Source organism: Trichoderma reesei, assembly GCF_000167675.1.
Source record: "Trichoderma reesei QM6a unplaced genomic scaffold TRIREscaffold_11, whole genome shotgun sequence".
Taxonomy (NCBI): Eukaryota; Fungi; Ascomycota; class Sordariomycetes; order Hypocreales; family Hypocreaceae; genus Trichoderma; species Trichoderma reesei.
The window spans coordinates 1,054,336-1,081,836 of record NW_006711158.1 but is presented as its reverse complement, the minus strand read 5'-3'; the positions used below and the strand labels follow the sequence as shown (position 1 = coordinate 1,081,836).

General features: G+C 52.9%; 8 protein-coding genes across 8 annotated transcripts; 3 read left to right on the top strand and 5 right to left on the bottom strand.

Moving 5' to 3' along the window:
• Positions 1-3,121: 3,121 nt before the first annotated feature.
• TRIREDRAFT_108356 (uncharacterized protein) lies at positions 3,122-6,063 on the top strand (the record flags this gene model as incomplete). Its single annotated transcript, XM_006966124.1, has 3 exons — positions 3,122-3,225; positions 3,472-3,770; positions 3,845-6,063. 3 exons carry the CDS (start codon positions 3,122-3,124, stop codon positions 6,061-6,063), a joined length of 2,622 nt encoding a protein of 873 aa, XP_006966186.1.
• A 2,337-nt stretch (positions 6,064-8,400) lies between these two features.
• TRIREDRAFT_62872 (uncharacterized protein) lies at positions 8,401-9,559 on the bottom strand (the record flags this gene model as incomplete). Its single annotated transcript, XM_006965995.1, has 5 exons — positions 8,401-8,547; positions 8,612-8,796; positions 8,879-9,102; positions 9,191-9,280; positions 9,378-9,559. The coding sequence occupies 5 exons, from the start codon at positions 9,557-9,559 to the stop codon at positions 8,401-8,403; spliced, it is 828 nt and encodes a 275-aa protein (XP_006966057.1).
• Positions 9,560-11,664: 2,105 nt separating this feature from the next.
• TRIREDRAFT_108354 (uncharacterized protein) lies at positions 11,665-13,009 on the bottom strand (the record flags this gene model as incomplete). The annotated part of the gene is made up of 3 exons (XM_006965994.1): positions 11,665-11,707; positions 11,946-12,226; positions 12,365-13,009. The coding sequence occupies 3 exons, from the start codon at positions 13,007-13,009 to the stop codon at positions 11,665-11,667; spliced, it is 969 nt and encodes a 322-aa protein (XP_006966056.1).
• Positions 13,010-13,740: 731 nt separating this feature from the next.
• On the bottom strand, positions 13,741-17,628 carry TRIREDRAFT_49048 (uncharacterized protein; the record flags this gene model as incomplete). Its single annotated transcript, XM_006965993.1, has 3 exons — positions 13,741-14,203; positions 14,262-14,591; positions 14,672-17,628. Coding segments are annotated over 3 exons (3,750 nt in total), but the record flags the coding sequence as incomplete, so codon positions are not given.
• Positions 17,629-18,837: 1,209 nt separating this feature from the next.
• Positions 18,838-20,448, top strand: TRIREDRAFT_63202 (uncharacterized protein; the record flags this gene model as incomplete). Its single annotated transcript, XM_006966123.1, has 1 exon — positions 18,838-20,448. One exon carries the CDS (start codon positions 18,838-18,840, stop codon positions 20,446-20,448), a length of 1,611 nt encoding a protein of 536 aa, XP_006966185.1.
• A 351-nt stretch (positions 20,449-20,799) lies between these two features.
• Positions 20,800-22,083, bottom strand: TRIREDRAFT_63290 (uncharacterized protein; the record flags this gene model as incomplete). Its single annotated transcript, XM_006965992.1, has 2 exons — positions 20,800-21,260; positions 21,306-22,083. The coding sequence occupies 2 exons, from the start codon at positions 22,081-22,083 to the stop codon at positions 20,800-20,802; spliced, it is 1,239 nt and encodes a 412-aa protein (XP_006966054.1).
• Positions 22,084-24,371: 2,288 nt separating this feature from the next.
• Positions 24,372-25,475, top strand: TRIREDRAFT_29993 (uncharacterized protein; the record flags this gene model as incomplete). The annotated part of the gene is made up of 1 exon (XM_006965869.1): positions 24,372-25,475. A coding segment is annotated over one exon (1,104 nt), but the record flags the coding sequence as incomplete, so codon positions are not given.
• A 307-nt stretch (positions 25,476-25,782) lies between these two features.
• TRIREDRAFT_108349 (uncharacterized protein) lies at positions 25,783-26,655 on the bottom strand (the record flags this gene model as incomplete). Its single annotated transcript, XM_006965991.1, has 1 exon — positions 25,783-26,655. One exon carries the CDS (start codon positions 26,653-26,655, stop codon positions 25,783-25,785), a length of 873 nt encoding a protein of 290 aa, XP_006966053.1.
• Between the last annotated feature and the right edge of the window lie 846 nt (positions 26,656-27,501).

The following is a 27,501-nucleotide window of genomic DNA, read 5'->3' as shown; positions in this document are numbered from 1 at the left end:
TGAACAAAGACCTAGTAGCTAGCTGAGCGTTGCCTCCCCCCCCTCCCCCCATTTGTCTTTGCGGCTTATTCCGCTTGCTCAGTATGTACCATGGGGTGCGCAAAGTGAAAAGACAGACGTGGCAAGGACCCCGAGAAAGAAAAAAGCAATCAATATACTAGAGTAATCGCCGGATTGGCTGCTGGCATTGCTGATGTGTCTATGCGGTCCCCACGCATGGCAATTGTTGACCGGAAAGCCAGAAATCCCATCATGCTCCTTTCTCCCCCCTCTCAGCCCCCGGAAAGGCGTGCTGTCATTATGTTATTTGGCCGATGGGCTGCATTTGGCTAAGATGCAGGCCACGTAGAACTGTATGGGTACCCATGGACCCCTTCTTAGCACGAGCATTAGGTGACGCGAGGGGGGGCGAGGCAAACGGGCGCGTGGTAAGATGGGGAGAGAGAAAGATGAGAGAGGATAGAGAGAGAGAGAGAGAGAGCCCTGAGAAAAAAAGGGGATCGCCGGTGCGTCCATCGTGCAGAGGTAGTGCGCCGCCTCTTCTTTATCCCACATCCGTCTCAGTTGAGCAGGGTAGCATTGGGGATGTGACAACGGGCAAGGGCAGCAGTCTGAGGGCAGATCATCAAGCCGAAGGCCGAACATTTCGATGTGTACAAACAGCCAAGTATCTTTATGTGACCTCTCACACCAAGTCTCAAACATGGATGCACATAGACTGGGTCGTTTCATGTCTGGGGGATGGGCATGTGTGCTTGTGCGCTGGTCAACATGTGCTCAGCTGCCTTGTGCACTTATTCGTGCATATGCATGTGTGCACAACCTTTTTTTGCTGCTTCAACCAACGGTCTGCGAGGGGGCGATGTTGATGAATGGGGGATCATCACCGAACAAGATGCTAGAAAATTCGCCCGCACCGGTTCCATGGATATGCTCCTTTTGTTTGGATCTGTGCGATGGCGGCAACGGGACGCTGCGTAGCCGGGGCGTCGGGTCGGGCTGTGCTTTACTCTATGCATTTGTTGAGTGGGAATGAACGGTATGTATCAGTAGCAGGATGGTCCGAGCTGTCAGGGCGGGCGCTATCGGGGACGCGATGCTTCGGACTTGATTCCAATCTCTGTTAGTTCTCCCATTGAGTGGTTGCGACCGCTTGCTGGTGGGTAAGCTGTTCGGGATGTGATAGCACCACGGCCCTGACCGTTATCCTTCGAGCTCTGTCCAGCAGGATTGGCTCCAACTGATCCGCTCGGAAGACGGCTTGAGGCATCTGAAACGATGACCTGGCGACTTCTTAGCGATGTTAGCTCTCTCTTCCTCTCTCTCTCTGTTGGAAAGCCGGGATGCGTGCGTCCCGTGCCGCTGGATTGTCGGGACAGGCCCAACGCTGGAGCACATTCCACATTCCTCATTGCGGCCCATCCAGCCGCCGCCTGTTGCACAAAGCCCGAAAGGCCAAGCGTACCTTGAGCTCGTCATGTTGTACAAAGTAATTAACTGCATGGCCACGCACGCAGACGGGCTGACTGGGACCGCGGGCATGGGCTGGCTGGCTTGCTTGCCGCCGGCCCGCGTGACGCACATGGAGGCGTCCGTACCCAAAGCCCCGAGCTGGGATCTGTGCCTGAGTCGTGTAACGTGGGCGATTCAATGTTGTCACTGTATGTCCGGACTTCCTGGGCTGGCTTCTTAGGCATGCTCTGCATTGAGCCGCCCGGATGATGCTGTTCCCGAGAAGAGGCGCTTCGTTGTCGCAGCAAATGAGCGGCGGCCGTATGTCGATGGGCGGAGAGCAAACGTCATGACGGCGGCAGCGACACTCTGGCGGTGTGAGTGAGGCTGATGCGTTGTCTCAGTTGCAGAGGCAGGCAGGCTGGCTGGATATGGTAGTCGATACTGTATGAAGCATCATCCGGGGGGGCGTCTGCCACGACACGCTGGAAGTGCACGCCTGAAAGATTTTGATAACAGCGCATCAACTCACCGTTTGCTCCATGCCCGGCTAGTCCTCGAAGAAGCGCGTGCGAGGCGATTAACCAGAGTAGCACAAGGGTCCCATCTCGGCAAGGAGATAAGATGAGATGAGATGAGATGTGATGAGATGAGATGGCTTGCGGCACAGGAAAAGCGCTTCAGCTGTCCTGTGGCTTTCTTTTTTGGTCCCTGGTGCGGTGAGGTTTCGAGGTGCATATGCGTGAAGCGAATTGGAGGCGACGATTGGCGGCTTTGTGTGGGCTGGCGGGCTGCGGGCCAAAGTACCCGGTACCGGTGTGGCGCACGACGGGTGCGATCTAGCCGCTATGGAGCAAGCCACAGGCGGTACAGGGGACAAGGTGCAGGCCCTGCCTGACCGAGGCTGCGGGTTATTGGGCACCTGCATGAGGCCCGTGATGCGCGCTGCAGTTGGGTTTCGTGCTTGTACGAGTACGGGCAAGAGTCATGGATGATGCAGTGGATTGACTCTAGTCCTAGCTGGCTTCAGCGGGGTTGGACGCTGTGTCATGGGTGTCGGGTCCGTTGTGCAAGGTTGAACTTGAAATTGATAGTGATAATGGGCATGTCAACTTGAATGGGATGTGTAAGAGAGAGCCGATGTACCTTAGGTAAGGTAGGTAGGTATGTATCAAGGTACCTACTGCACATGCAGTTCTACCTAAGGTACCTTATGCCATCATGGCGCTAGAACAGTTATCGAACCTTTTGCCGGCATCCAGCCAGCTCATCCTGCTTGTTGAAGCACTGGCAGCTGACTGCATCAGCTTTGAATTCTCTTTGTTGCATGTCCAATTGCATCTCGTACCTGTGCTACCTACCTAAGGTACTAATGGGGCCGTGATGGGCCTTCTTTTCTCACAGATGGAGTTCGATCTCGTCTGTGGAGAAGCCCAACTGCAGCGGCTGCTAGCCCAGGGCTGGTTAGCACCCCCCAAGTACCGTCGTAGCCGTGCGGAGTACCTGCTCCGCTGCGAGCACTCAGCGTGGGACTTGAGGCCACATGCGCAGTACAAGCCCCTGCTAGCTGCCGACATCATCGAGGCGGGCAGGTCCGACCCCACACTGACGGGATGTGGTGGGTGATGCTGTGTTCGCTCTTGCTGTGTTTGCACTTGCCTGGGCGGGGATGCTGCTCGAGTTGCTCCTTCTTGCGCTGCTCTTGCTTCTTGGCTCTCTCTTGCCCCTTCCTTGCTTTGCGCAACAGGAGAAGCAAAAGCACAACAGCCAACGGTATCCTTTTAGTCCGGACTGGCGCTGTGAGTACTTGTCTGCCAGGTCACCGCTAGTGCCTCTTCTACCTACCTATCTTACCTAGCCACACAGGCTCTGCGCCACGCCCGACTCGGATCCCGACCTCGAATCTCAGCCTCACTTCCGTCAAAACCCCATCCCTGCACCATCAGATTCCTTACCTTAACTCAGAATTCCACACACCTGGGAGAGCACCGATATCGTCCTCTTGTTTTGGTTATCCAGGTCTTGGTCTGTCCACGTCCGGCATCGCTTCGCTTCAACTCTGCTCCGCCAAACCCCCGCTGTGCACCTGACCCCGACTCTCCGCATTGCAAAAACCCGCACCATGCATGATGTCTTGCCGTCATACTCAGAGGCCATCTCACGCCCCGACTGGCTCCAGCTCGCGGCCCCGTACATTGCAATCACCGACTATCCGGCTCTGTGTCGGGTCAGCAGCCGGTGCTGGCACATCTTTGCTCCTCTGCTCTGGAGAGACCCGTGTGCGTGGTCCAAGCGCCTGGGACGGAGCACAGACGATGGTGAGTCTCTGAGCCTTGACGCATCACAGCAGCCATCGACAGCACATGAGCGGCACTCATCCGTCTGTGGCCAGATACCGGGGCCTTTTGGGGCCGCTTCCTGCTCCGAGACGCGCGCCTGCTGTCCCCCAGGACGCGGGGCCTGATCCGGGTGGTGGATGTAAGGCAGGCCATTGCGGTCAACGAATACAACTCCTGGGCAGAGAATGCCGCAGACCACTTTTGCAGATGCCTCGCGCTGCTCCCAAACGTAGAGAGCCTCTTGGTCGATGATTATTGCCGGGTCAATGCCCGCTGCCTCGACCATTCGGACCCGTCCCGTCCATATCGCCGGCTACTGATGCTCAGCCTGAAGAACACGAGCCATGGAATCAGTCCTTCTCTCACAGAGTCCAGGCACCTCCGGGCGTTGGTTTACCTGGACATATCGGGTCCCGCGCCTGTTTCTTTCGCATCACTAGACGCAAACTGGTTGCCCGAGTTGCGTATCCTCAAAATGCGCGGTAAACAGCTCAGCGACTACCGCTGGGAGGCGTGGGCGCAGCGTTTCCGCTGGCGCCTCTGGAGTCTAGACATAAGCGATAACGAACTGACTGATGAGTCCGTGCATAAATTGGCGGGGTTGATTGACGTGAATACCCATTTGCGCACAACGGACCGCTTTGCATCCGAGGGTATGCTCGAACGATGGCATCAGTGCGGTGCTCGTGACCAGTACATTCTCCGCGAGTCATCAGAGAGCCTCATCTTCTCTCCCGGCTCGAGATACCTCATAGACGCCCCCCCAATCAACAGCCTGGATGGCGCTGATGACCCGGATGCATCCTGCACTCGGGTACGAGCCAATGGCTCTGCCCCCGTGCGTCCTGATACACTCAACGGTGTCTTGGGCCTCCTGTCTCGGCCTGGCGTCTCCGGTGCTACAGATCACTTGCCAGGACACAAAGGCGTCACGCATCTGCACATATCGGGCAATAGGCTGACTGCAGACGGCGTTCAACAGCTTCTCATTTGCTCTGAAGGCCATTTGGAGCTTTTTGACTGCGAGAGAATGCAGTTTTTCCCACCGAAGCGAAGGACGACGAAGGAATACCCACCAAGGCTCAAGGCCCCCAGACTTCATGTCTCCAGCGTCGTGCGGATGAGCGGTCTTCCGGGCTTTGGGCATCTATTTCGTCCCGTCTATTCTTCCAACCTTCGAGTTCTAAGAATACATCACTCGCTGGTGACGAATATCCCTTCCCTCACAATGGATGGCTTACGGTCTATTGAATGCGCGTACCTGGCGGAGAAATGCGTCTTTCCGCGTCTTGAAGAAGCTTACACGCTACCCTTTCTCCCCGATATGAACCCACGGCTGCAGTCTCTTACGTTGACTTGTGTACCCCGATACTCGTTCGGCCCCCTCATCTGCAGGCTGGCGTTCTTCTTCCGCTCCTTGAGCCTGCAGGCCGAGGCGCTGTCTACCCTGGCGCAAAATGCCCAGGCGGAAGGGGGGCGGCCCCCGCGATTGGTGAGCGGCCTTAGGCATGTGGTGCTGGAATTGGAACCAGAAATGGCCGACGAGTCTCTAGACATTGACATCGAGAACCTCATGGCCAGTGGAGAAACACCATTCAGCTTTTTTGATTCTCCCTTGACCGAGGCCAGCAACACAAACCCCAAGCAGCCCCGCGCAATCGACCTTTGGAGAGAAACATCCGGCCCGTCCGAGGCTCCCCCGGTCAAGCTCGTCCGCCATGACGCGCCGGAAGGGCACAATCCGATGAGTCCCGATCAAACAAGTCGTAGTGATCCCGAGCGCCAAGTATGGGTGCTGTATGCCAACGTAAATACTGATATGTCAGGGGTTACGCATACGTCTCATTCAGTGGTTTGGGCTGGCAATGGCTGGTCAACAAACCCCGTCATCCGGAAATACAACCATTTGGTCGTCAACTACCGCCTGCAAGAGGGCATCGGGCCAGCTACCATGCATCAAACTAGGGCTGGTGCTCCAGCGGGCTGTATCCTTTTCCACACAACCTGGCTCTTTGCTGCCATGCCGCAAGTCTTGAAGCTGCCAACGGATGTCGACTCACTGAAAAGGCTGGACGTGGCCGCAGAGTTGCGGCAGCGTTGGTGCCGGACGCAGGAGGACTACCAGAGGGCAAAACAACGCTACCCTAATAGACAGTATTTTACCTGGGATGGCAAGTTTGAGATTGTCGATCCCGAGCCGGTGGCTAACGACTGGATACTCTGGAAAGCGCATAGTGATTATGAACCTCCGTATGAGTTTACGAAAGATTGAGATACGAGAATACAAACGGCTTAGAGGGTCGCTACGACAATCAGCAATACACCCTTGGCTGGAGAACGTTTATCTCCTCCACATTTGGTCCGTCCGTGCTTTCGCCCGGATATCGTTCGTGTACAGCGAAAGCCGAGACATGCGTTGCCAACCGTTCTCTATGACGCTACTCAATGTGCACTTATAAAGTTCACGTCTATGGTTTATATCATTATGATGAATATGCATATCACGAGTGTTGTGGAATCTTGATGCCGTGGGCGGGGGGAAATCGACCAGGTGTGCTTCTATGAAGATTCTCGTGGAGGCATGAAAGACGGTGGAAGCACACGGCGCGGTTCGAGATGTTAGGCAAGGTTGGATACTGGGGAGTGTTTGATGCGCTTCGACCACATGATGATTGTCTATTGTGCATATTCTTGGCATTGGTCGAATGACGTTGGAGCATTTCTGGCTCGTTCCTTGTCTGGGGCCGAGGTCGCCACCAATGTGATGGTACTCGGAAGACGTCTTGCGTCTTGCGGCTGAGACATGCAGCGGCCTTTTGCTGAGAAGGCGGTATGCGTGCATGCATCGTGGATGTGTATGACAATGGTTGGGTTGCGGCCGAGTTTTGGGATACTCGGAGATGTAATCGCCGGTTCGAGTGTTGATGCCTAGGCGGAACTTGATGGTTGAAGTTGGACTACAGGTATGTATCTGGATTGTTGCGCTGTCAGATCTGCAGCCTGGATCTAGATTGCATGGGTCTATTGCTGCATACTCATACCTTGGGACTGGGGTACGTGGACTTGCTGAGAGAAAAGCGTCCTCAACTGAAGTATCGGTGAAGAGAAATCCGGTGGCTTGCGTTTCTTGACTGCATTCGACTTACACTCATCGTCACGATGGATGCAGTTTCGCTTTGCTTTAGTTGCTTGGCCTTGCTGCGTACTTGTTGTTTCAGCTGCGTTGGCTAGTACGTAGGCAACCAGGACAAGGCACTCGGTGAGAGTGTGCATATGCAGCAATGACAGGGGGGTGGTGAGTCTTGTGATTTGCTGGTTCTTGCGCAGCTGATGGTCGCCCCCGCTGGGTCTGTCTTGTCAAATTGCACCTTCATACGGGATGATTGGAGAGTTTGAAGACTTCTATTGAGAGCCATTCCTGGAACAGCAATTGATGCATACGGTATGGAGGAATTGGCTGTGCAGGTTGTTGCTGTAATGGAAATTCTCGCATACGGTGAAGCTTTTAGTCTTTTCTTTGCATCTAAAACACTTGGCTCGGTTTGGTATTTCCACCTCTGGAAGAAGCGGTGGATTCGATGCGTTGTCACTTGGCTTTTTCTCTTTCTTTTTCTTTTTACGAATACCTTGGGAAGTGATAAAGTATCTCCATGTGGTGGTCATCGGGTTGAGCCGGAGAGGGTGAGTGTATGAGACAGGGGCCAAGTTGGGGTCTGTATGGTTGCTTCTGCGGGGTTGGCCGGTTTCTTGGAATGATTCATATTGATTGGTTTGTTGCTTCACCGAACTTGCCATGTGTGCTTGCCTACTTTGATGTGATGCTGGGGAGGGCTGAATGCAGCTTGCTGGATGGGGAAGGCAGCCTGTGAAGGAGAATGCATTGCGAAGGCGTTTGGTTAGAACGAAAGGACTTAAGTCATGTTTGATGACGTTCATGACATTAGAAGATACCAGCTCGGAAAGAGCCTGGCGTGAGTGTGCTTGTTGGTTGTCTTGAGTTTACGTGAGCGTTGTGGTGTTGGTACAGCGGTGAGAGGAAAGCAGAGTGGAAGAGAGGTGTATGTATGCGATTCTCAAACATGATCATGACTTAGTTGACTTAGTGCAAGATACTGATAGAGTTATCAGCTGGTATTGATGTCGATGCATATTGAATGAATGCTAGGCCCTGGAAGGGGGGAAGAGTTGGCGTGTTGTTAACATTTATGTGGCTTTTGACTGCATATCTGGGCTTGTGGCTCTGTAGTCTCATCGCCACAGGCCAGTTGACGGACATTGACTCTAGGCATACTTGGGCAGATGTGCTTTATGATTATTGGCTAGTATCGATCAGAGTAAGGCGATTATACGCTTGGGGGAAGTTACTCTTCATGTACAAGAACGTAAACTCACGACGTGACCAAAGGTAGAACTATTGTTGATCGCTCTCTCTAAGGATGGTATGGTGCTGTACATTCAATGGGGAATGGTTTCCTTCAGGAAAGACTTCTGGCTGGAAGAATTGGGCTCATGGGCATCCCATTCAAATTGTACCGACATGTGATTCGCGGTGGAAAACAGAGCGATTGCTATAACATGATCTTTAAATTTCTTGAATCGTAAACCCAGCTCATCTCTCTCTGATTGACCTCGCCTTAATCACGTTGCTCAAGTCTCCCACCGGCAGCTGAATGGGAAACTCTACAATCGCAAGAGAAATAGCGAGCAGAATGTACCACCCGGCCAAACACGTTACAAAGGTTGAAGCCCCAGCGCCCTGACAAAATGAATCAGCAAGTCTTCATTTGCTTTGACCAGGGCAACGTTGAGATCGTACTTACCACGATAAGCTTGTGGGAAAAGTGCGCATTTCCCGTGAAATCTTCCGCCATGGCCCAATACGCTCCCGTCAAGAGACCAAAGGCAATGGTCAATGTTAAAAAGATGATGAAGAAGGCGACGTTGGTGCGTAGCGAGCAAATGAGGAAGACGAGAGACAGCAGTCCCATAAACAGGAACCAGAACCCTATCAAACAAAGGTAAGCACTGCAATCATATAGAACCCAGACGCCCTCATGAATGAGAGTTCTGCGTGTGGGATAGCTCACCCAAACTGGCATTGAACCCAGTCGTCTGAAGCCCCTCAGTAGCATCATCCCCGACGCCAGCATACGAAGAAAAGGCCGCAAAAGAAGGATTCAACACGCCGCCATATGATAGCCAGAAGGTGCCAAAGGAGCAGAACACGACGGCAGGGAAGCTGTTGCCCAGGACCCATTCGAGGAGACCGCCGAGAGTCATGAGGATGCCGCCTTGGAAGAAGTACACGGGACTGAACATGTGGCGATGAAGTAGGTGATTAGCCATGACTTGTTCTTGTCTGTCTTTCTTGAAAGAGGGAATCGACGTAGTTGACGTACATTGTTGCCGCGCCGCCGCCGCTTGCTCCCCGCCAGCCCATGAGGTTGCACGACAACGGCGTGAGGGCCATGAGGAAGCCAACAAGAGCACTATTGCCAAGTATCAAAGAGTCAGTTCAACCCTATCTCAACCATCGACCACGAATATTGCAGAAACAAGACGGTAAAATGCCAGTTCCGTACGTACATTGGCGTCGGGTTTCCAAAGGTATCCCTCAGATGGCCCTTGACCTTGCTCTGCGGCGACAGGTACAGCTTCTCGAAGAGCTCGGGCGTCATGGCGATGCTCGTCGCGGAGCGGAACCTGTTGAGGGCCTCTGCGCGGTCCGAGTCGGATTCGACGGTGTGGGTGCCCTTTTCGTCTGCCATTGTGTGATATGATTATCTGTCCAACTGACTAGTTATCCGAGTTGAGGCGCTAGAAGAGAAAGCTGTCTTTGCTCAGTGTATGCGATGAGGACGGGGGGAGTCAACAGCAAGAGCAGAAGGTAGGCTGATTCTGTACGCAACCACCTCTCTATATGTATACGGGAAGCTCCTTTTGCAGAAACACTCCGACGCCCAGCTCCGTTGTCCCGGAAGCCACGTAGGACTTCTTCTTCCCCACGACTATTATAGGCTCCGCGTGGCTGTCGAATCCCAGCTACAACGAGGAGCCATTCGCAGGCCTCCCTCCCTAAGCCCGGATATCAGGACGCATCTCGTGTCAATGCTCTCCCAGATCTGGCATCGGCTCCTCTCCCCCCAGACTAAACAAAGACACAAAGATAGCTCCATCATCACCATCATCAGGCCATCTCTCCACCGCCTACCAAAGTAAGCTGAATCTCGCACATGCGGAAATCTCAAACTCCGCGACAGATCCACGCCCCGTCGAACCGTCCCGTCGCCATCCGCCATTTCTTAATAGAGCAGATTGCTTCCTACCTATAAGCACAAGGGGGGGGGGGAGCTGGCTACTTTACCCCAGATTCTCCAGATCGTGTCTAGTTAGGCTCCTTCGGGCGAGCGGAAAACAGTGGGGAATGGGGGAAAAGGGGGGGAATCAGATGTGGGAAGTGGGTTTGCTATCTAGGCCTTTGCTCAACGACGTAGAGATTTGCTGTGTGAATTTTAAAAAGCAATGCCTCATACCCAGGCCAGTTTGAAGAGATGTTGATACTCTCAATTGCAGTCAGGCCTTGAATTGTTTCGGGTTACTGGCGATTGTTGAGTCGCAAGGTGAGCCGTAGATGCATCTTGAAAGCGCTCTATACCCTTGCCTTGTCCTACCCCAATTCCCAGTTCGAAGCTAAAGCGCCGCTCGTACGATAGCCATGCAAGCCACAAATGCCGACATATCGAATATTGCTTGCCGGCCATTGGACCTAGCTGCGCGAGCTTCGTTGCTTCCATTACTTTCGTCAACTAGAGCTCAGCCTATCGTTCATTGATGGGGGGCCATGAGCGTATGCGTAAAGAGCTGGCCCTGAAGGTTCCTCTGGGTTACTCGATTCATAATCATCTTTCCAGGTCAATTCAACCCTCTTCGGCCGTCTAAGTGATCGTGAGGCCCCCTTCTCATTGTCTGGTGGTTTATGTAGCCACAATTACTCTATGTCCCGCAACGTCCTCGTCGCATAGAAAGGGGCACCGTCAGCAGTTCATGTCAAGGATTATTGTATAGATTGCGTCGTTATGGCGCCTCTATCTGCAGCTGGAAAAGATTGATGTAAACAATTTACAAGATGAATCGCTCCTCGAAGCCGGTTGCAAGTCGGGTATCATGGTTACAGCCTGATCATTGACTGACACCATGGAATCGATGCTCTGTTCCCCCTCCTATTCCCACCAAAGAGACAATCTAGACGTGCATATACTCCTTGTCTGGCCACCGTCAACACGTTGCCACCACACCCGGCGACTACATATACAAGGAGACATGGATAGCTTGCCTGGCTGGCCTTGCGATAGTGCGGCATACTCGTTATCTGTTGGGAGCTAACAATGCCCCTGTTACAGACGGTCACGAGAAGCAACATCTTATAATTCAGGCGTATCTCTAGCTCCAGGGCCCATAGCCAACGCCGTGAATCAGGTCAAGAGTGCTTGATATACGTTAGCTGACGTGTTCTTCAAGAAAATCTACGTATGGCTTACAATGTCCTGTGAGACGCAAAGCCTGCCACCTTTGGAATATAGGCATAACTGACCACTGCCTATCGGCCATTTGACACCTCAAGCAAAGCAGTCCTTCCGGCACCCACACCCTCATTGCGATCAACGACCTCTCGACGAACTCTGTTGACCCAAGCAGTCAACAATCAGACGAAGCCGCCATGTATTCACAAAACATCCAACGCACATTAAATCTCAATATTATTACCAGTTATCAAACTCCAGCCCGGTATCCTAGCTCGCCCAAGCCCGCCTTGGCACCCAAATCTATCTCGGCAAGCCCTGTCTTCGCTCTCTCAACACCCTCCCCAAGTCTCTCACCCTACGCCATAACCCGCGCCACCACCGCGGCGGAAACCCCTGATCGACAACAGACGGGTCTGCCCAAATCACCATCTTGAACATGAACCCTTCCACCATGCGCCGCCAGAAGCTCATCCCAGGCCTCATCCGTCGCCACCATTTCCACTCGTAAAACACAATCAGGTGTCCGATGCAGGAAAACAGTGCGTGGATCCTACACATATCCAAGGTCAGTCAGTCTAACGCTCAAACCCACCCGAGATAAGAAATGTAGTTGGATGGAAAGGGGACTTACAGTAACCACACAATGAGCGAGACGGTCGCTGCCGCTCTATAGGAAGACAATTGGTCGCCGTTGTCCTCCAAAGCCTCAGCGACAGAACCGTCTTCTGGAGCCGCTGGTTCTTCCATGGGAACGTTTGAGCTGTAGAACGACGTCCGAACAACGTAGTACAGCAGTCCCACCAGCGCCAGCAGACGATTCATCTCCATCAACAGGGGGCCACAGTACACGTTTCGACCTTTGTACTTCCAGAACCCGAGGATGGACGAGAAGGAAGTGGCAAGGAAGAGAACCTATCGTCACCCGTCAATAACCAAGTCTAACCTTTGTTTCCATAACCGTCGACGACACCAGACAAGGCAAAGTAAAACCCAGAATAGAAGTGTAGGTAAGGAATGACACAAAAAAAAAAAGAAAAAGGGGCAACTCACGAAACACTCCGCCTTAACCTCGCCAACAACCGAGAAAGACCCAAAGCACAAGAAGCCAAGACACCAGAGAACAACCCACTGCAGCGCCAAGGTCATCCAGTGGTCCCTCAGCGCCCGCGCATATCCCGCGCGGCATCCGTCCTCGTGGAACTCGACCCCGTTCCAGCTCCAGTCCGGCGGCACGAGGCCCGCGCGTCCGCACCAGCGACAAACCCAGATGTAATCGCCGCTCACCAGCGGGTACCGCATGCTGAGGTCCAGTCCCTCAGGCGACTGGTCCACGCAGTCGAGGCAGCGGGAGGCGAGCGGGAAGCGAGGGTCCGAAGGGTCGCCGCAGAGAAGAGAGTCGGGGGCCTTGTGAGCCAGACAGATGCAGCACACGCTTCGCAGGTCTGCCGTTGGCTCGGGGGACGGGGACGGGGACGGGGACGGGGACACGGAGGAGGAGGAGAACCGGACAAGGGACGGAAGGGAGCCGTAGCTGCTGCTGGTGCTGGTCGTGGGCACGGGGCTGCCGGGCAGCTCCGGGATTGTCGGCAGGGGACGGGCGAGAGCAGTGGTCAGGAAAGGGGTGGGACCTCGCACGACGACGGGTGCGAGGTCCGACAGTTCGTGCCCCTGTTCGGTTTCTCGAGGGGCAGCCATGGCGTGGGAGACAGGGCGGGGACAGACCGAAGAAGCGAGAAGCAGACAAAGAAGAAGCAGACGAAGAAGAAGGAGAGGCAGAAGAAGGAGAGGCAGAAGAAGAAGAGGCAGAGGAAAGTCCGAGTGGGCTTCACAGATTGTATGATGCTTGTGATGGCAATGCCTGTGAAGAATGTTGGATGAGATGAAATCAAGAAGATGGGATCTCGACGACGAGAGAAAAATTGATGGAATATATAGACATTTTCTTTGCACTTGAAGCCAGTCTTCGGACCTTTTTCTTTCGGCCATGTCCTGTTCCGGTTGCAAAGAGCCGTGGCTGATGACTTCTCCTTCGCGAAGGAAACATGGCTTGAATAGGTAGGTAGATATGGTAGTTGTACACCTCTCCGAATCTACAAAGCATCGGCCTCGATTAACCTAAGATTTAAGCTTATCTGATGCTGGCCCCAACGCCACTCGGTGGTACTACTTCTCCTGGCGAATGCCAAAACTTGCTCGCCAAAGCCTAGTGTCTGATGGTCTCCGGTTTTCAGCTCTTCTTGATACCCATTATGGCAGTATTTCGGCCAGATGCATTGATCTGCACATCCTTTCATCATTTGTCTGTCTAGCACCTGATGATCCACTTCCAGACCGTGTGTCTCTTCAACTGAAGCGAATATCCTCTGCATAAGCGACGACATCAATCACCTCAGCGGCAGTGCCCCGTGGAACCGCGGTCCCGAGCGAACTCCGACAAAGCCTCCTACCCTTCCAAGTCTCTTCCTCGTCAAGAGCTCGTTTAGCTCCTTCACAAGACAGCTTGCCGCCACCACTCTGAAGCTTTCGAGCGGCTTCTGATCTCCCATGTAGCCCCGGCCATGGACCGCTTCGCTGCCCACAATTACGCAAGCCCAGCAAAGTTCCACGGCATTCATTGTCTCTCTCTCGCTCCGGGCGACCTCTTCAGCCGCCGTTGACGCCGCGTCATCCGCTGTATCGCTGGCGCCTCCGCGATCCCGCATTTGCTTTACATAGAAACTCATGACTCTGTCCATTTCTTCTTTCAACTTGATGGACGAGTCTCGTTGGCGCCTCGTCTGACTACCTCGGGGGTTGAGAATCGACCCGCAAAACACGTCTACTTCCTTGATGGGGGCTCGAGGACTATCCGAAAATCGGTACATGTTATCGACGACCTCGCCCTCGTACCTGTTTTCCGAGTTAGCTGTATGAGGTCGAGATCCCCAGGGTACACCGGGAGCCTTACAATTCACGAAGCTTCCATGCCTCGTCAATTCGGCGAGTGTAATCAATATCCGAGGGGGCATATCCTTCGTCTTGGAGGGCAGCGCGGACGTGCTCGTGTAAACGAACCCATACAGACGGACCACTCTTGTCGATTGGACGCTGGACATCTTTGCCCCAAATTTTCTTCTCATCCACGCCACGATACAACTCGCCCAATATTTTGAGTGACTTGTAATATCTCGGCTTGCTAACACCCAAACCGTCTTCATCATCGTCATCAGAATCGGGATCTCCGATATGGTCTACTTCGTCACGATCATACAAGTGAGCGGGCGGAGCTGGCGCCATGCTGTGTAGCGGGAGAGAAATAGTTAGTGCTGTGTGTTCCCAGAAAGGCTGAGGGAAAAGAAGGAAGCAAACCAGACATACAAATCGGGTCGCATACGCGGCGCCTTGGGCAGTTGTTGCACCGTCACTGGAATCCCCGTCTTGGAGTAGTCAACAGCGGTGGAATGCAGCTCGGCGAGCTTGATGCACTCCTGGTGAAGAGTACCCTCTTCTTTGGCGTCGGCAGAAACCTGATGCCTGTTGGCAATCATGCCCAGGATATCAGTCTCCATGAACGTGACAAAGAAATCTGCAATGTCGTCTCTTGTCACCGCTCGGTCGAGTGGGGGCGGGATGACTCTCGGATAGGAGGCTGCCGTAAAAAACTGCTTTGGAATGACCCGGGGGTCCCAAAAGATATTATACAAGTCGCCATCGAGATCCCCTCCACTTAGCTGGCTCGGTAAATCGCGTGTTCCCTTTTGGCTGAAGACGACACAGTTCTTCAGATCGTGGAGTGGATGTCCCTCTGGCGGCGTCCGCATCTGAGCTGGCTGAATGTCTCCGGGGTGCAGGGCCGGTGAGCGCGTTATGAGCACGAGTCCGTCCTTGAGAGAATGTTTGACTCGACCCTGGACCTTGTCATATTGCTGATCAAAGGTAACGTAAATCTCGCCCTCCTCGAGAAAGCCTGTTTCATCCATGATGCCAAAGAGAGTGACGCCTTGATCCACAGGAATTCGTGCCTTGTGCTTCAGCAGCCTCAACTCCTCCAGGATGGTATGGTCTACCACTGTCTTCATGAAGTTGTCTCGCCTGTAGTCGACGCCAATCTTGCTCAGGTATTTGATAAGCTTGGGTAGGCCCACGGTGGTGCCCACCAGTTGATACTCCAAAAACGTGCTGGTGTTTACCGCCGTGGCAGTTACGTTTCGAAGTACATCGAGCGCCTTATTCTGCTGATCAATGAACCACTCGGCGTTCGTTCCCATGTCTTCCAAGATCTTGATTATCTGGCGATTCAGAACAAAGCGCAGTGGCTTCGAAGCCGTATCACAGATCCCCAGCATGGTTTGATCACTGCTCGAAAACTTCATCATGGACTCTTTTCGGATGCAAATCACCTTGCCCTTAAGTCTGGAGTCGAGCGACAGCATTCCCTTGATGCCGCCGAGGCGAACCTGGAGGCAAGTGGGAGTCGACGTCATCGGCAGATGCTCCCAGATCTCCTCGATGGCATCCCACGAGATTGTGCCACACCCGTCGCTGAAGACTCTGCTTCCGTCTGCTGTCTTGACGTCGGGAATGTACTTGATTCCGATGCCGCACTTGAGGATATCAACTGCGTAGGGCGTTTCGGAAAAGGCTTGCCCAATACGTGCGGCACACTTGGCTGGGATGCGGATCTCGCTAAAGTCGCCTAGGGAATTGATGATGGACTCGTTGTTGTGGAGTTGCATGTTGTCGATGAATGGCGCGCAGAACCAGGCCGAGTGGGAGCGTAGTGAGGAGTGGGAGAATCCTAGGAATTCATACTTGCGACCGGCTACCTGTATGCCGTCCTTGAGAACTTTCCTGTATCGTCCAAAGATGGCCGAGTTGTCGACGCTGGGAAACAGGGCCAGATCTTGCCCGTCTTCGTCGCTAAAGATGACTCGGAGAAGGTAGTCAGAATGGTGTGGAAACATCCGCAGGACCCTGTTGTTGTTCTCGGCGTCAGGTCCTTGCAGCATGATGCGTGTTGGCGTGACTACCGCTTTCAGCACCCAGGTCTGTGAATCAGGTATTGGAGGACCGTAAGGCGCGGTCCTGTTGGTATCCTCTTCTCGACGCAGTTGCTCAGTTTCTACGATACTGGCGACCAAATGTTCGGGGGAGAGGTCTTGGGAATCTGTTCCGGGACACGGATATGGAATCTTTTGAAAGAGGATCTTCATCGAATCAGCGGTGAAAGGAAGGGGGATATTCGACCTCTTGTATTCCTTGGCAAGTCTTTCCATGACTTCCAGCATCTTGAGTGCCGTCGCTGGATGCAAGTAATTGTTCCACACCAATCCCTGCAGCTGAAATAGAACAACAAACGGGAGGAGTCGATCTCGCGAAGCGCTGGCGGAGCGGATTGATCCCTCGAACGTGCTCATGCAGGTGGTATAGTCCTCTTCATGCGGCCGAGGGTTCCGTCGGACGGGCAGATGCTGCCTTGTGATGACGATGACCTTTCGAGCCCTCAGACTTTCGAGAACGTCCACATAGTGTGATGAAAGCGTAATGCGGTAGACCAAGCAGTGAGCCACGTACTTGCTGTGGGCAGGCCACATGTCCAGAGCTGGTTGTCTCATCCACTTCGTCTTCGGTGAAGGGAAATAGGTTGAGGGTGCTTTGACGTAGAACCTGGGCGCCTCAGTCAAGACGAGGGTCATTGATACACCAGACGCATCAGCCACCAGATCCTGGATGGTGTCGTAAGGAACGTAAAGGCGGTAGTTTCCTTCGCCCTGGAGGTCAAGCCTCAAGGTACGGCGAAGAAACGTCGCTGCGCCCCTATGGTCAAGGCTGCATTGTTCGATGAATATCAGGGCGTCAGAGTGCTCGTCAAACATATTCTTGCCGCATGCAATGAGACGAAAGTTGGTGCTGATAGAACGCGCTTTTGGGTTGTTATCGACAGCAACTGACTTTCGCTCGACCGATTTCCGTTCATGTTTCTGGACCTTGAGGTGACTGATGATAGATCCGTCGGCATCATTCTTGCTCTTCTTGACATATATGGGTGTCTTGAGGATTTCTAGCCGTGCCTTATCCTTTGTGCGAGAGTGAACACGAGCATTGGAAAATGGAGGGCCCCAGAGCTGGTTCGGGACCATGGGAATCTTTTCATGCTTCTGGAGAAATTTCTTGCCGTCCGCCTCGTTGAGGAAGGTAACCCAGGCATGGGTCTTGTTGAAGGGCTTCTCGCAATGCCAGTCGAGAATGCCAAGGGCGTTGACATAAGGCTCAAGCTCATCCCGGAGCTTGTCGTCCGTCAGGACTTTGGGTACATTGGTCAGGTACACCTCCATTGCGGTCTTTCAGAAATGGTTGCTGGTGGCTGTTTTCGCGGCATCAGAAAAGACGAAATAGAACGAGCAGGCTGCCACGGCTTCTCGACGCTGATATATCGCCCCTCGTCCGTATATGCCGCGAGCTCACATGAAAAGGCAACCGAGCTAGCGCACAGCTAAGGCGGGTGGCCTACGGCAGCTTGCGCAGCTCGCGCAGCTTGAGGTAGGCGAGGACAGGGGATTGTTCGCATTCGATTCGCAGAGCCGTGAGGCGTGATGGAGTTGATGAGGGGTAGATCAGGGTCTCAGTGGTGAACATCAAAGCTCGTCCCTCCCGTTTGCTCCACCAGAATGAATCACTGGCGTCTTGTCAGCAGCTTTACGCATGCAAGAGGCCGCAGCATGCCACGGAGGGTTGCACAGTGGATCGCAAACGGAGTGTTTATCTGGTGGATGCCTGGGGAGGAGGAGCGAAAGTGAGCTCACGATGGTCGCCTTGCTGCATGTTGGGTGACCTGGAGGAGTGAGGGTGATGGAAATGGCGAGAGCTGATTGGACAAGCTGCGGTACTCCGTATGTCGAGGGGGCCGTGACTGACGGCTTGACGGATTGATTTGAGGTTACACAGCTAAAGTATGGTTGAGAGAGATGATAAGAGGAAGAGGATGACAAGAGAGATGATAAGAGGAAGAGGATGACAAGAGAGACGTCACGCTGGTTGGTGAAACGATTTCGACGTCTGCAGTGGTGTTTCATCTCAAGGCTGCGCACGTGAAGGGCGATTGAATGGGAAGGAGACGCCAGCCTTTCCACCGCTGCGCTTTCTCTTTGAACTCGCCATCGTCTGTATCTCATACGTCACAGAAGAACAGACTGACCAACAGATGTAGACAGACCTGACCTATGAATGAATCCTCAATTTGCAAAGAACAATCGAACGAATCAGCATCTAGTCTGTTAACTCCCCGATCAGCTCCCGGCGATGCTATCCGGCCACGTGGGGCAGCTCCAGCTCCGTCTCCAATTGCCGAGACATCGCGGGGTTCATCAGAAACTGAGGCAAACGTTTATCCGGGACCTCATCTCACCACGTCAATATATAAATCTCACTCAACTCTAGACAATTTTCACATCTCTCTTGGGCTGGTTAAACACTTTTGATACTCTCAAAGAAGACGGGAACCCTTATTGGAACATCATTATTAATCACCAACAGACAATCTCACAATGGCCACTCCAGGCAACCTCTACGTCACGATGCAGCCTCACCCAGGCCTCTCCCTCGACCAGTTCCACGAGTGGTACAACAACGAACACGGCCCAACCCGCCTGCGCATCCCCCAAATCTTCACAAACGGCCTCCGATACCGCGCAACAGACGGCAAAGCACCAGAGTTCCTCGCCGCCTACGACGTCACCGACATGGCCCTCCTCGAGACCGAGACGTATCTGACGCTGCGTGCGAACCGCTCGCCCAGAGAAGCCGCCACCATCGCACAGGTAGACGTCGCGCGCTACTTTTATGACCTGGTCCACGTCACAGAATCCCCCCTCTTCATGCCCATTGAGAAGTTGACCGATGAGGAAGCCAGCGGTCTCGTGGCCGTAACCACCGAAATAACCCTGAAGGAAACCCCCGACGCAAGCGCTCTCTTCGAGAAATGGTTCGTCGAGGAGCACGTCGGCTTCATGGCCAAGATTCCCGGCTGGCTACGAAGCCGCCTCTTCAAGACGTCCAGCCTCGAGTCAGGCCAGCCCATAAAGTACCTCTCCTTCCACGACTTCGCAAAGGACAACGACCTCGCTGCCGCAGAGCAAAATGCCGCCACCGACATCTCCTGGAAAAATGACGACTTTGACAAGTCCGTCGCTTCCAGAAACAGACGCACATACTCCCTCTTCTACACATTCGGCCCAGCTCCCCGCGATCTCGAACCCTTGTCAAGGCTCCCAGAGTCCGCATCATTCACCTCCAACGACGGCAAGACATCCACCATCGCCGGCCCAAACCCCGTCATCTCATCCTTCGTCACCACACAAGACTCCCTGTCCATTCCCTACCGCCTCGAGGGAAACCCCTCCCCCGACGCTCCCACCATCGCATTCTGCAACTCCCTCCTCACATCCCTCCACATGTGGGACGCCTTCATCTCCATCCTCAAGACGCACCGCCCCCATCTCCGCATCCTCCGCTACGACACCCGCGGCCGCCACGCCATCCCCCAGCCTCCCGTGTCAGCAACACTCGACACTCTCGCAGACGACCTTCTCACCGTCCTCAACGCCCTCCGCATCCCCAAACTAGACACCCTCGTAGGCGTATCCATGGGCGGCGCCACAGCCCTCAAGTTCACCCTCAAATACCCCTCCCGTCTCTCCAAGTTCATCGCATGCGACTTCAACGCCGCATCTTCTCCCGCAAACACCCAGGCGTGGAAAGACCGCGTCGCAATCGCCGAGCAAGATTCCGGCAACGGCATCAAGTCCCTCGCCGACCAGACCGTCGCCCGCTGGTTCCACCCGTCTTCTATGGAAAACCCCGACCTTGTCCGCACCATGACAGACATGGTCGCCGCCAACGACGTCGAAGGCTTCAAGCACAGCTGTACGGCGCTTTCTGACTACGACATGAAGCCTGACATGCCTTCGTGCGCCGTGCCCGGCTTATTTGCTGTAGGAGAGGGTGATGCAAAGGGAGCCCTGGTCAACGCAATGGACGGCTTCAAAGGCCTCCTCGGACGAAACGGGACTCAACTCAAAGTCGTTCCCAACACTGGGCATTTGCCCATGTTTGAGGATCCAAAAGCGTTTTGGGGAGCTGTTCAAGATTTCTTATAAAAAAATGTACGTGTTATATAGAGAGTTGGGCAAATAGATGGTAGACACCCTTGCGCAGCGATTTGCCTCCATCGTGAGCCAAGCATCCATATTGATGAAAATAATCAAGGGATATCATACGTTGATAATGATACAATTCCAATTTAGGCTAAGTATAATGTCAATATTCTGTTGTAAACTCCGTATCGTCTTTCCCACCTTTGTGCCATACAGCAGTCCTCCAGTAAGTATCTGGCTCATGCCTCCGTCCTACAATTCGCTCCCAAACACGAATTATCCAGCTTACAACGCTCACAAACCCATTGCTCTTTACATCATCCTACAGCTCCATCTACTGATAGCATTGCCCCTTCACACTCGCCTCCAGTCCACCTCAAAGGTAAAGTCAAACGAATTGTCCGGGTCGCCAAAGACAAACGGCACGTTGGCCGCCACCACGCGCGAATCCACCGGCAGCGGCGTCTGAGACCTGCGGCGAAGCACCTGTCGTCGTTGTTGGCGCAGCGCATGATATTCGCAAAGCAAACGCTTGTTGCGACCCTTGGGAGCCGGCAGCATAGGTTGTGCCGTGAGCGACACTGGCGCGACGATATCCGCCTCGCATGCCAACACGCCAAATCGCACCTTTTCGGGGTTGCTGTGCCGGCTCAGTTGGCTGGTCTTGGAGTAGCGGATGAAGTGATCCTGCAGCCAGTTTTTCAAGTGAAGAAACTCTGGCTTGATGTTCCAGGTCTCGTCGTCTGCTTCGTAGTATGTTCGGGGGCCGCACTTGTACTTGGGGGGTGACCAGCTCTCTGTCCATGTGTGAGTGGCTACGATCCATCAGAGCAACGACGCTCGTCTGAAATCAAACTTACCAAAAGCAACATCAGGAGGCGTCTCCTTGCGCACAAGCAGGTAGTCCACAAAGTAGAACTCCTCCAGATTGGGCAAGTGCCTCGCGAGAAACTGGTACAGGTGCCTCGGATAGGCAATGCTCTCTTCCGCCTTATGAAGAAGCCCACATTGCCAGCACGTCAGAGAGTCTTTCTTATGCCATCGGTGGCAGTACCGCATAGCCACTCGCCGGATGTTATTCAGATTGGGGCAGTTGGGGTTGACATCGTAGTTGCCTCGACATTGGAAGAGGTCGGGCGAGAGATACTCGAGAAACAGGATATCGCTCGAGCCGGGAAAAGCCAGCAGCTTGCTGTTGCTCATGCGAACGGCGCCATTCTTGTCCAGGAGGCGGTCCACCAAGTCGCGGGACTCTCCGCAAGTCATGCTGAGCAGCCTGAGCTGCTTGTTGAGGTCGTGAAAGTTGGAAAAGTCGGCCTTTGGGTCTGCAACCGAGGGGACGAGGCGCATAGATACCAGCCGCTTAGGCTTGGTTTCATTCCTGACCTCGACAGCTATCTCGTCCACCTCTTGGTGCTCCCTGGAGGAGTCTAGATCGCCAAATCCCAGTGGGTATCGTCTGGCCGCCGACAGCCATCGCCAGTTGCGGCCGACACACTCAAGCTTGACGAAGCTTATTCCAGGGGTTGAGAAGCTGGCGGTCCATATCTGCAGCCGAAGCTCAGTCGGAAGCTGATTGAACAGCGCAAAGGTCTGGCACTCCTTGGGGATCTCGAACTTGATGGGAGAGGAGGCCATTATGACCAGCGGTCTGCACAAAACAGCAATCGGATAAGGGGTCGATGAGGTGAGATGCCTGCTCGAGCAAAGCGAAAAGAAGATGCGAGAGGTTGTAAGACACGATGCCAGTCCCTTGTGAAGGTAGGGAGACGTGAGTAATCTAGGTTGGTTTGTGGGCTGGTGAAACGGTACAAGAGCGCCCAGAAAATCCACAGAGGCCGACTGCTGCTCGGGCAGAGAGTTGGGTAAGATAGTTCGCCTGTCAACGGCGTGCTAAGAGCGGCGTCTGCCTCTGCTGAAGAAGAGTCGCGAAACGAGAGTGATGATGTTTGGAACGATCGACTATACTGGTGTGAGTAGGAGAGAGAGAGAAGAGAGAGAAGAAAAGAGAAGAGGAGGGGATGATGCGGGCATCAGGGGCCCTTATCTGGGTAAGGGAAGGAAAGGGAACAACAGAGGCAGAAGTTAAACGACGTTGAGTTTTGTGGCGCGGACGTGGTCGTGTCTTGTGAATCAGGTACACTGCCTGTCTACGGAAGCTGCATGAGGTACCTGGCCCCGGCGTACCCGCGTCCAGTTTGATACCTTACTTGCCGTAACTGGGAATGCTCGAGTGCACGCTCCGAGGGAAAGTGCGTGGATAACGTGCTTCGATTGAAGCTTTGAGGCTGTGGCCTGCTGAATGTATTCCAGGTGTGCAGGCCACCCCCAACGTAGACGGGACCTCGCACGTCTCCAAGGCCGTGCATGATGCGTGTGTTTCTGGCTGGATATATTCGCTGGCAGTTGGGAAATGACTGACTTTCGACATTAACGTTGTTAACAATGTACTAATGCAAGTCCAACTTACCTCAACGCATGGGTGTGTAGAGTTGATACTTGTATGTGGCGGCCTGATCTGCTTAATATCACTGTCAACGGAGTTTTGGGTACACGCAGGCGGATTTAGTTTAGGCTGCTCCTTCATGTTCACCCGGCAACCAGCAAACAAGAGTTCTTTGTAACAAGGGATACCGAAGATTTCGAGTATATTCTCTTGCAGAGGGCAAGCAATGACGGCGGGTGAGTATCGAGTTCTCTTTGAGATGGAGAGGACAAGTAAAAGGGCTCAAGTCGGACCATGTTTCGGGAAATTAAGGTGTTCCTGTCGGTCGGCCATGGAACGAGTTGTGTCATCTTGTACCTCGCAAAGGCACATGAACTCATGGGTTTGAGACCTGAAAGACTGGCGGTCCTTGATGAGAGCGTCACGTTGTTGGATCCGATTCTCCCGGTGCGGATCAAGACTCGTGTCATTGTTTATTATCAGTCGTAGTTGCTTGTATTCAGATGTTTGGAGCTCAATCTTCTAGAGAAAGCTGCTTTTTGACATCATCGGTAGAATAGACCTGACCACTGTCTCAAGCAAGGGTTAGGATTGTAAAACGGAGGACGACTGTACCTAGGTTAAAACCAGATGCACGAGATCAAGCAAGTGCGATAAGTGTTTCATACTGAGGTAGACATAATGTCCGTAAGAGAGCTCACATGGAACAGGATTGATTCTTGCTCATTGGACAGAGAAAGATGGTGCCTTCAAGTCTTGCAGATACTTATGCGCGGCAGCTTCGCTTATTTGATGACCTCAACTGATCCAGACTCTAGATCCTGGACAGACTGCAAGCGATCCAGTCTTCACAGCCCCAAAGTAGCGTTTCGTGCTATAGCCGGAACAGTCACTCCAAAGTCAGCTTATGCTGAATCGGCTCGGCTCGTTGGATCCGAGATTTCGGGAGAGCCAGGGTCAGTGTGTACATATGGTTCCCTTGATAGGTGCTGGGTCGCTTCGTACAAGATCTTGGGTAGTGCCTAGATAGGTACTCGGATAGGCCTCTATGGCCTCTATTGGAAACAAGGCTATTTCAAAGCCCATGAAAGCAACGCTCATTTATGAAACACGATCAACGAAAATGCTTGGGATCTGTATGGCTCGTAATGAAGTAATTACAGATCGTTTAGTACGCATCAACTGACGCTCATGAACTGCATGGAGCTACTACCAATCGGCTGAAAGGGACCCCTGCCTGTGCGGTGTTCTACCAACATCAACTTTAATAACTGAGCGGAATATAGACCAACAAGGACTGCATTCGGAAGGGGAAGCTTAGTCATGCTCTCAAAAGTACTTACCCAGCTCATCTTGCCAAAATCCTACCTATAAAGAGATGGCTTTCCCACCAGTCCCGAGTAGATGATCTTTTTCTCTTCCGTCACACACTTACATCCGCACTCTGAGCAGATAATATAACGACAACCTCTTTCGTTCCACCATGGAGATACAGCCGACCGAATTCCCTCAGTTTGCACTCTTACCTGTGGAGCTTCGCTTGGCCATCTGGTTCTACTGTCTGCCTCATCGAGTTGTCCATAGAGACGATCCCTTCATTCTTCGGCGCCTCCGTGAGGAGCACAAGTGTTGGTCTGTGCGGCCAACTCTCAAGAATGCTGCTCCGCCACGCATTGCCTCAGTCTGTCGTGAATCCAGACAAGTCGCCATGCGCTGGGGCAAGATGGTTTCGCAGGGCTACAACTGGAGCCTAGGGCCGACTTGGATTCAGCCCCGTTTGGACACATATCATCTCAACTTTATCCCTGAGGCTGCTTGGGACTCCGGCGACTATGACTTGGATAAATGCTTGCTTCGAGAGTTTGTCATCGACGGGTGGAATTGGCTCGATGGGGTCCCGTTATCGGTACCCGCAGAGTATTGCTTCGATTTCGACTTGAAAATGCAAGACATCTCCATGATGCGCGACACCCCTTTTATCAAATTCAAAGACGGCTTGGTCGACGAAGATTTGAACGTGGTTTATAACGAATACGCCTACATGTATTCGAGACCGTTTACAGAAGTCTCCATATCCGCTACCATGGCCTTCATCACTATTCATGCAAAAAGAAGGCACGCCGTCGCGTCGAGCCTTTTTGGTCTGCTGCTTGATGCACCAGCGCAACTGGTAGACTTCGATGACGAGCAAAAGATCCGATCATTTCGCGCCCTCTTTGAGAGCAACAACTCCAACCGCAAAAGGACTGAGATGATCGAGCTATTTTCTCTCGTCTTGTCACCCACCTTCAGGTCTCGCGTACAAGCCTGGAGGGAGAAGGTGGATTGGCTCATGATGGCAACTGCATGGGTGCGCGCGAAGATGAATTGGGAAAGTTGCATACCCTTCGAGGATGGCCCATCTTCAGCCTGGAATCCGATCATCGAAGACTCCTTTGACAATTGGCAGTTGGTATATAGGAGGAACAAGCATCAGAACTACGAGAACCTGTTCGACAATGACAACCCCTGGGTGATGCAGGCCAAAAAGGAGCTGCCGCGAGTTGCACCAAAGATTCTTTTCATGCTTTGTACCGATGACTGTGATGTGGATGGAGATGTAGGCATGGTCCCGTCTGTACCGCGTGGGTGCACTCGAAACGACTTCTTCGAAGTCAGTGGATATGACTCGCTCTGAACGATGTCTTGGCCAACTTTTACGATTTTAGAACCCATCTGAATACACATCGCTCTTCAGATGAGCAAAAGAAGTTTGATGTCCTATATAAAGCTCATGTCGAGGCATTCAGCCAACCTCAAGTCCCTACATATTTTCAAATGAATGCTCTCCCACATGCAAGAAGAAAGCCCTTGGAGTTGATCTTAGCTCGTGACAAACACTCCCAAGTGCTTCACTTGCAACCATTCACCAGCTTTCTATGAAGGTCCTCAAGGGAACGAACAACTTCTGCATGACTCAAGCCCTGGCCGCTTGAGTTGAAAGTGCCCGCGAATTTTTCGATCTGTTCCTTCCAAGCCTGTATTCCCACCTTTTGGGAGTTTGCGTTGTACGTCGCCTCAAAGTCTATCTGCTCATAGACGAACGGTGGGCGACTGATCGGAGGCTTCATCACAATCCTTAGATTCTCCAATTTTGCCGTCTTAGCCGCCCAGTTTTTGAACTTCTGAAGCACGCTCGCCGCGCCGCCTTTGCGGCGGGCGTTGGCTATAATTGGGAGCAGATCCGTTATTTCTTTGAAGTAGGTTTTTTTCAGGTCTATGCCATCCTTGGCGAGCGCTTTTTTGGTGTCGTCAATGACCTCTTCGATTTTGACTATTAATTGATCGAAAGTCATTTCGGCTCCAAATTGTGAGTCTCTGATAAACTGCCCGGTAAAACCAACTTTGTCGATCTCCTTCGCAGCAGCCTCAGGGTCGCTGAACAGCTCATCTGTCTTGAAAGGGGTGAAATCCATCTTGGTCCAATCCGGAAACCTTTCGAAGAGCGGTTTCCCGTCGGCGGTTTTTATAGGCTTGCCCTTGGAGTCCAGGAGTTTCTGTCCTTTTTCCGTCTGAGTGACTGTCTTTATGAAGTCTTCAAAAGTGCAATCCCCAGGGCATTTTGGCGCAACAATGTTTGTACCTTCCCCAAGCCCTTGGATAGTGAATTGGCGAAGGCGCCAGTATAATATCAGTTCGTATTTCCCAGAGTGTTTGTTGGCCAGAGCTCCAGACAGACACAAAAGGGCCAAGGGCCAGAGAAGCAAGAGGACGGGCAGACGCATGGTGGAATTCACGCCCAGATACTCTGAGTCGCAAAGACAGCAATACCGTCAGAACAGAGACGAAAAAATCAAGGTTAAGATCGAGGATAACTGAAAGTGTTGTTAGGGCGATCAAGCTTCACTCTTGTTGGAGTCATGACAAGCGATATACCAGAGAAAAGCTTCACGGTAGCCGCAAGGGAGGCAATCTTACACAAGGCTCGGGCATGACTATGGAAAATCAGGTAAATGGAGCAAAGCATGGAACTTTTGCTTTTTCGTTGACCGGCCTAACACATATTTACCTTTGTCAAGTTCTAGAGCGTCGGGATCTTGAGTCTCATGGGCCCATTGTAATCTGCTTCTTTTTTTCCCCTTTTCTTCAGGCTGTGCTCATATTGCTGGATGGGTAACTGAGGAGGCAACGTGCATCCAGTGTAGCATAGGAAACGGGACCCTGCTTGTCACACAACCACGTTGTTATCCTTAAAGTGGACAAGCAATCCGAATTCGCACGTTTGCGTTCCACTCCCAAGGCCTGCCCAAGGGCCTACTACCCGCATATGGCAAGTCGTAGCCCGTATCGCGAGCATGCAATTTATAGCAACCAACAATTGCTTGGCGCTTCGGATAGCCGCTGCATGGTTTTCGTGTGGTTTCTGCTTTGTCAGGGTTTGCGGAAGCTGTGGAAAAAAGGTTGCGCAACCAACGACGGAAACGCATGCGACTATTCCGAGAGGGGGAAGTCGTCTCAAGAACGGAATGTCGTCCAACAGCCCATGGCTCAATCTCTAATCCTACGCTTCTTGGATGATTTAGAATCTCATCGGTATGTAGCCACGGATAAGAAACAGAAAAAAAGGGGCA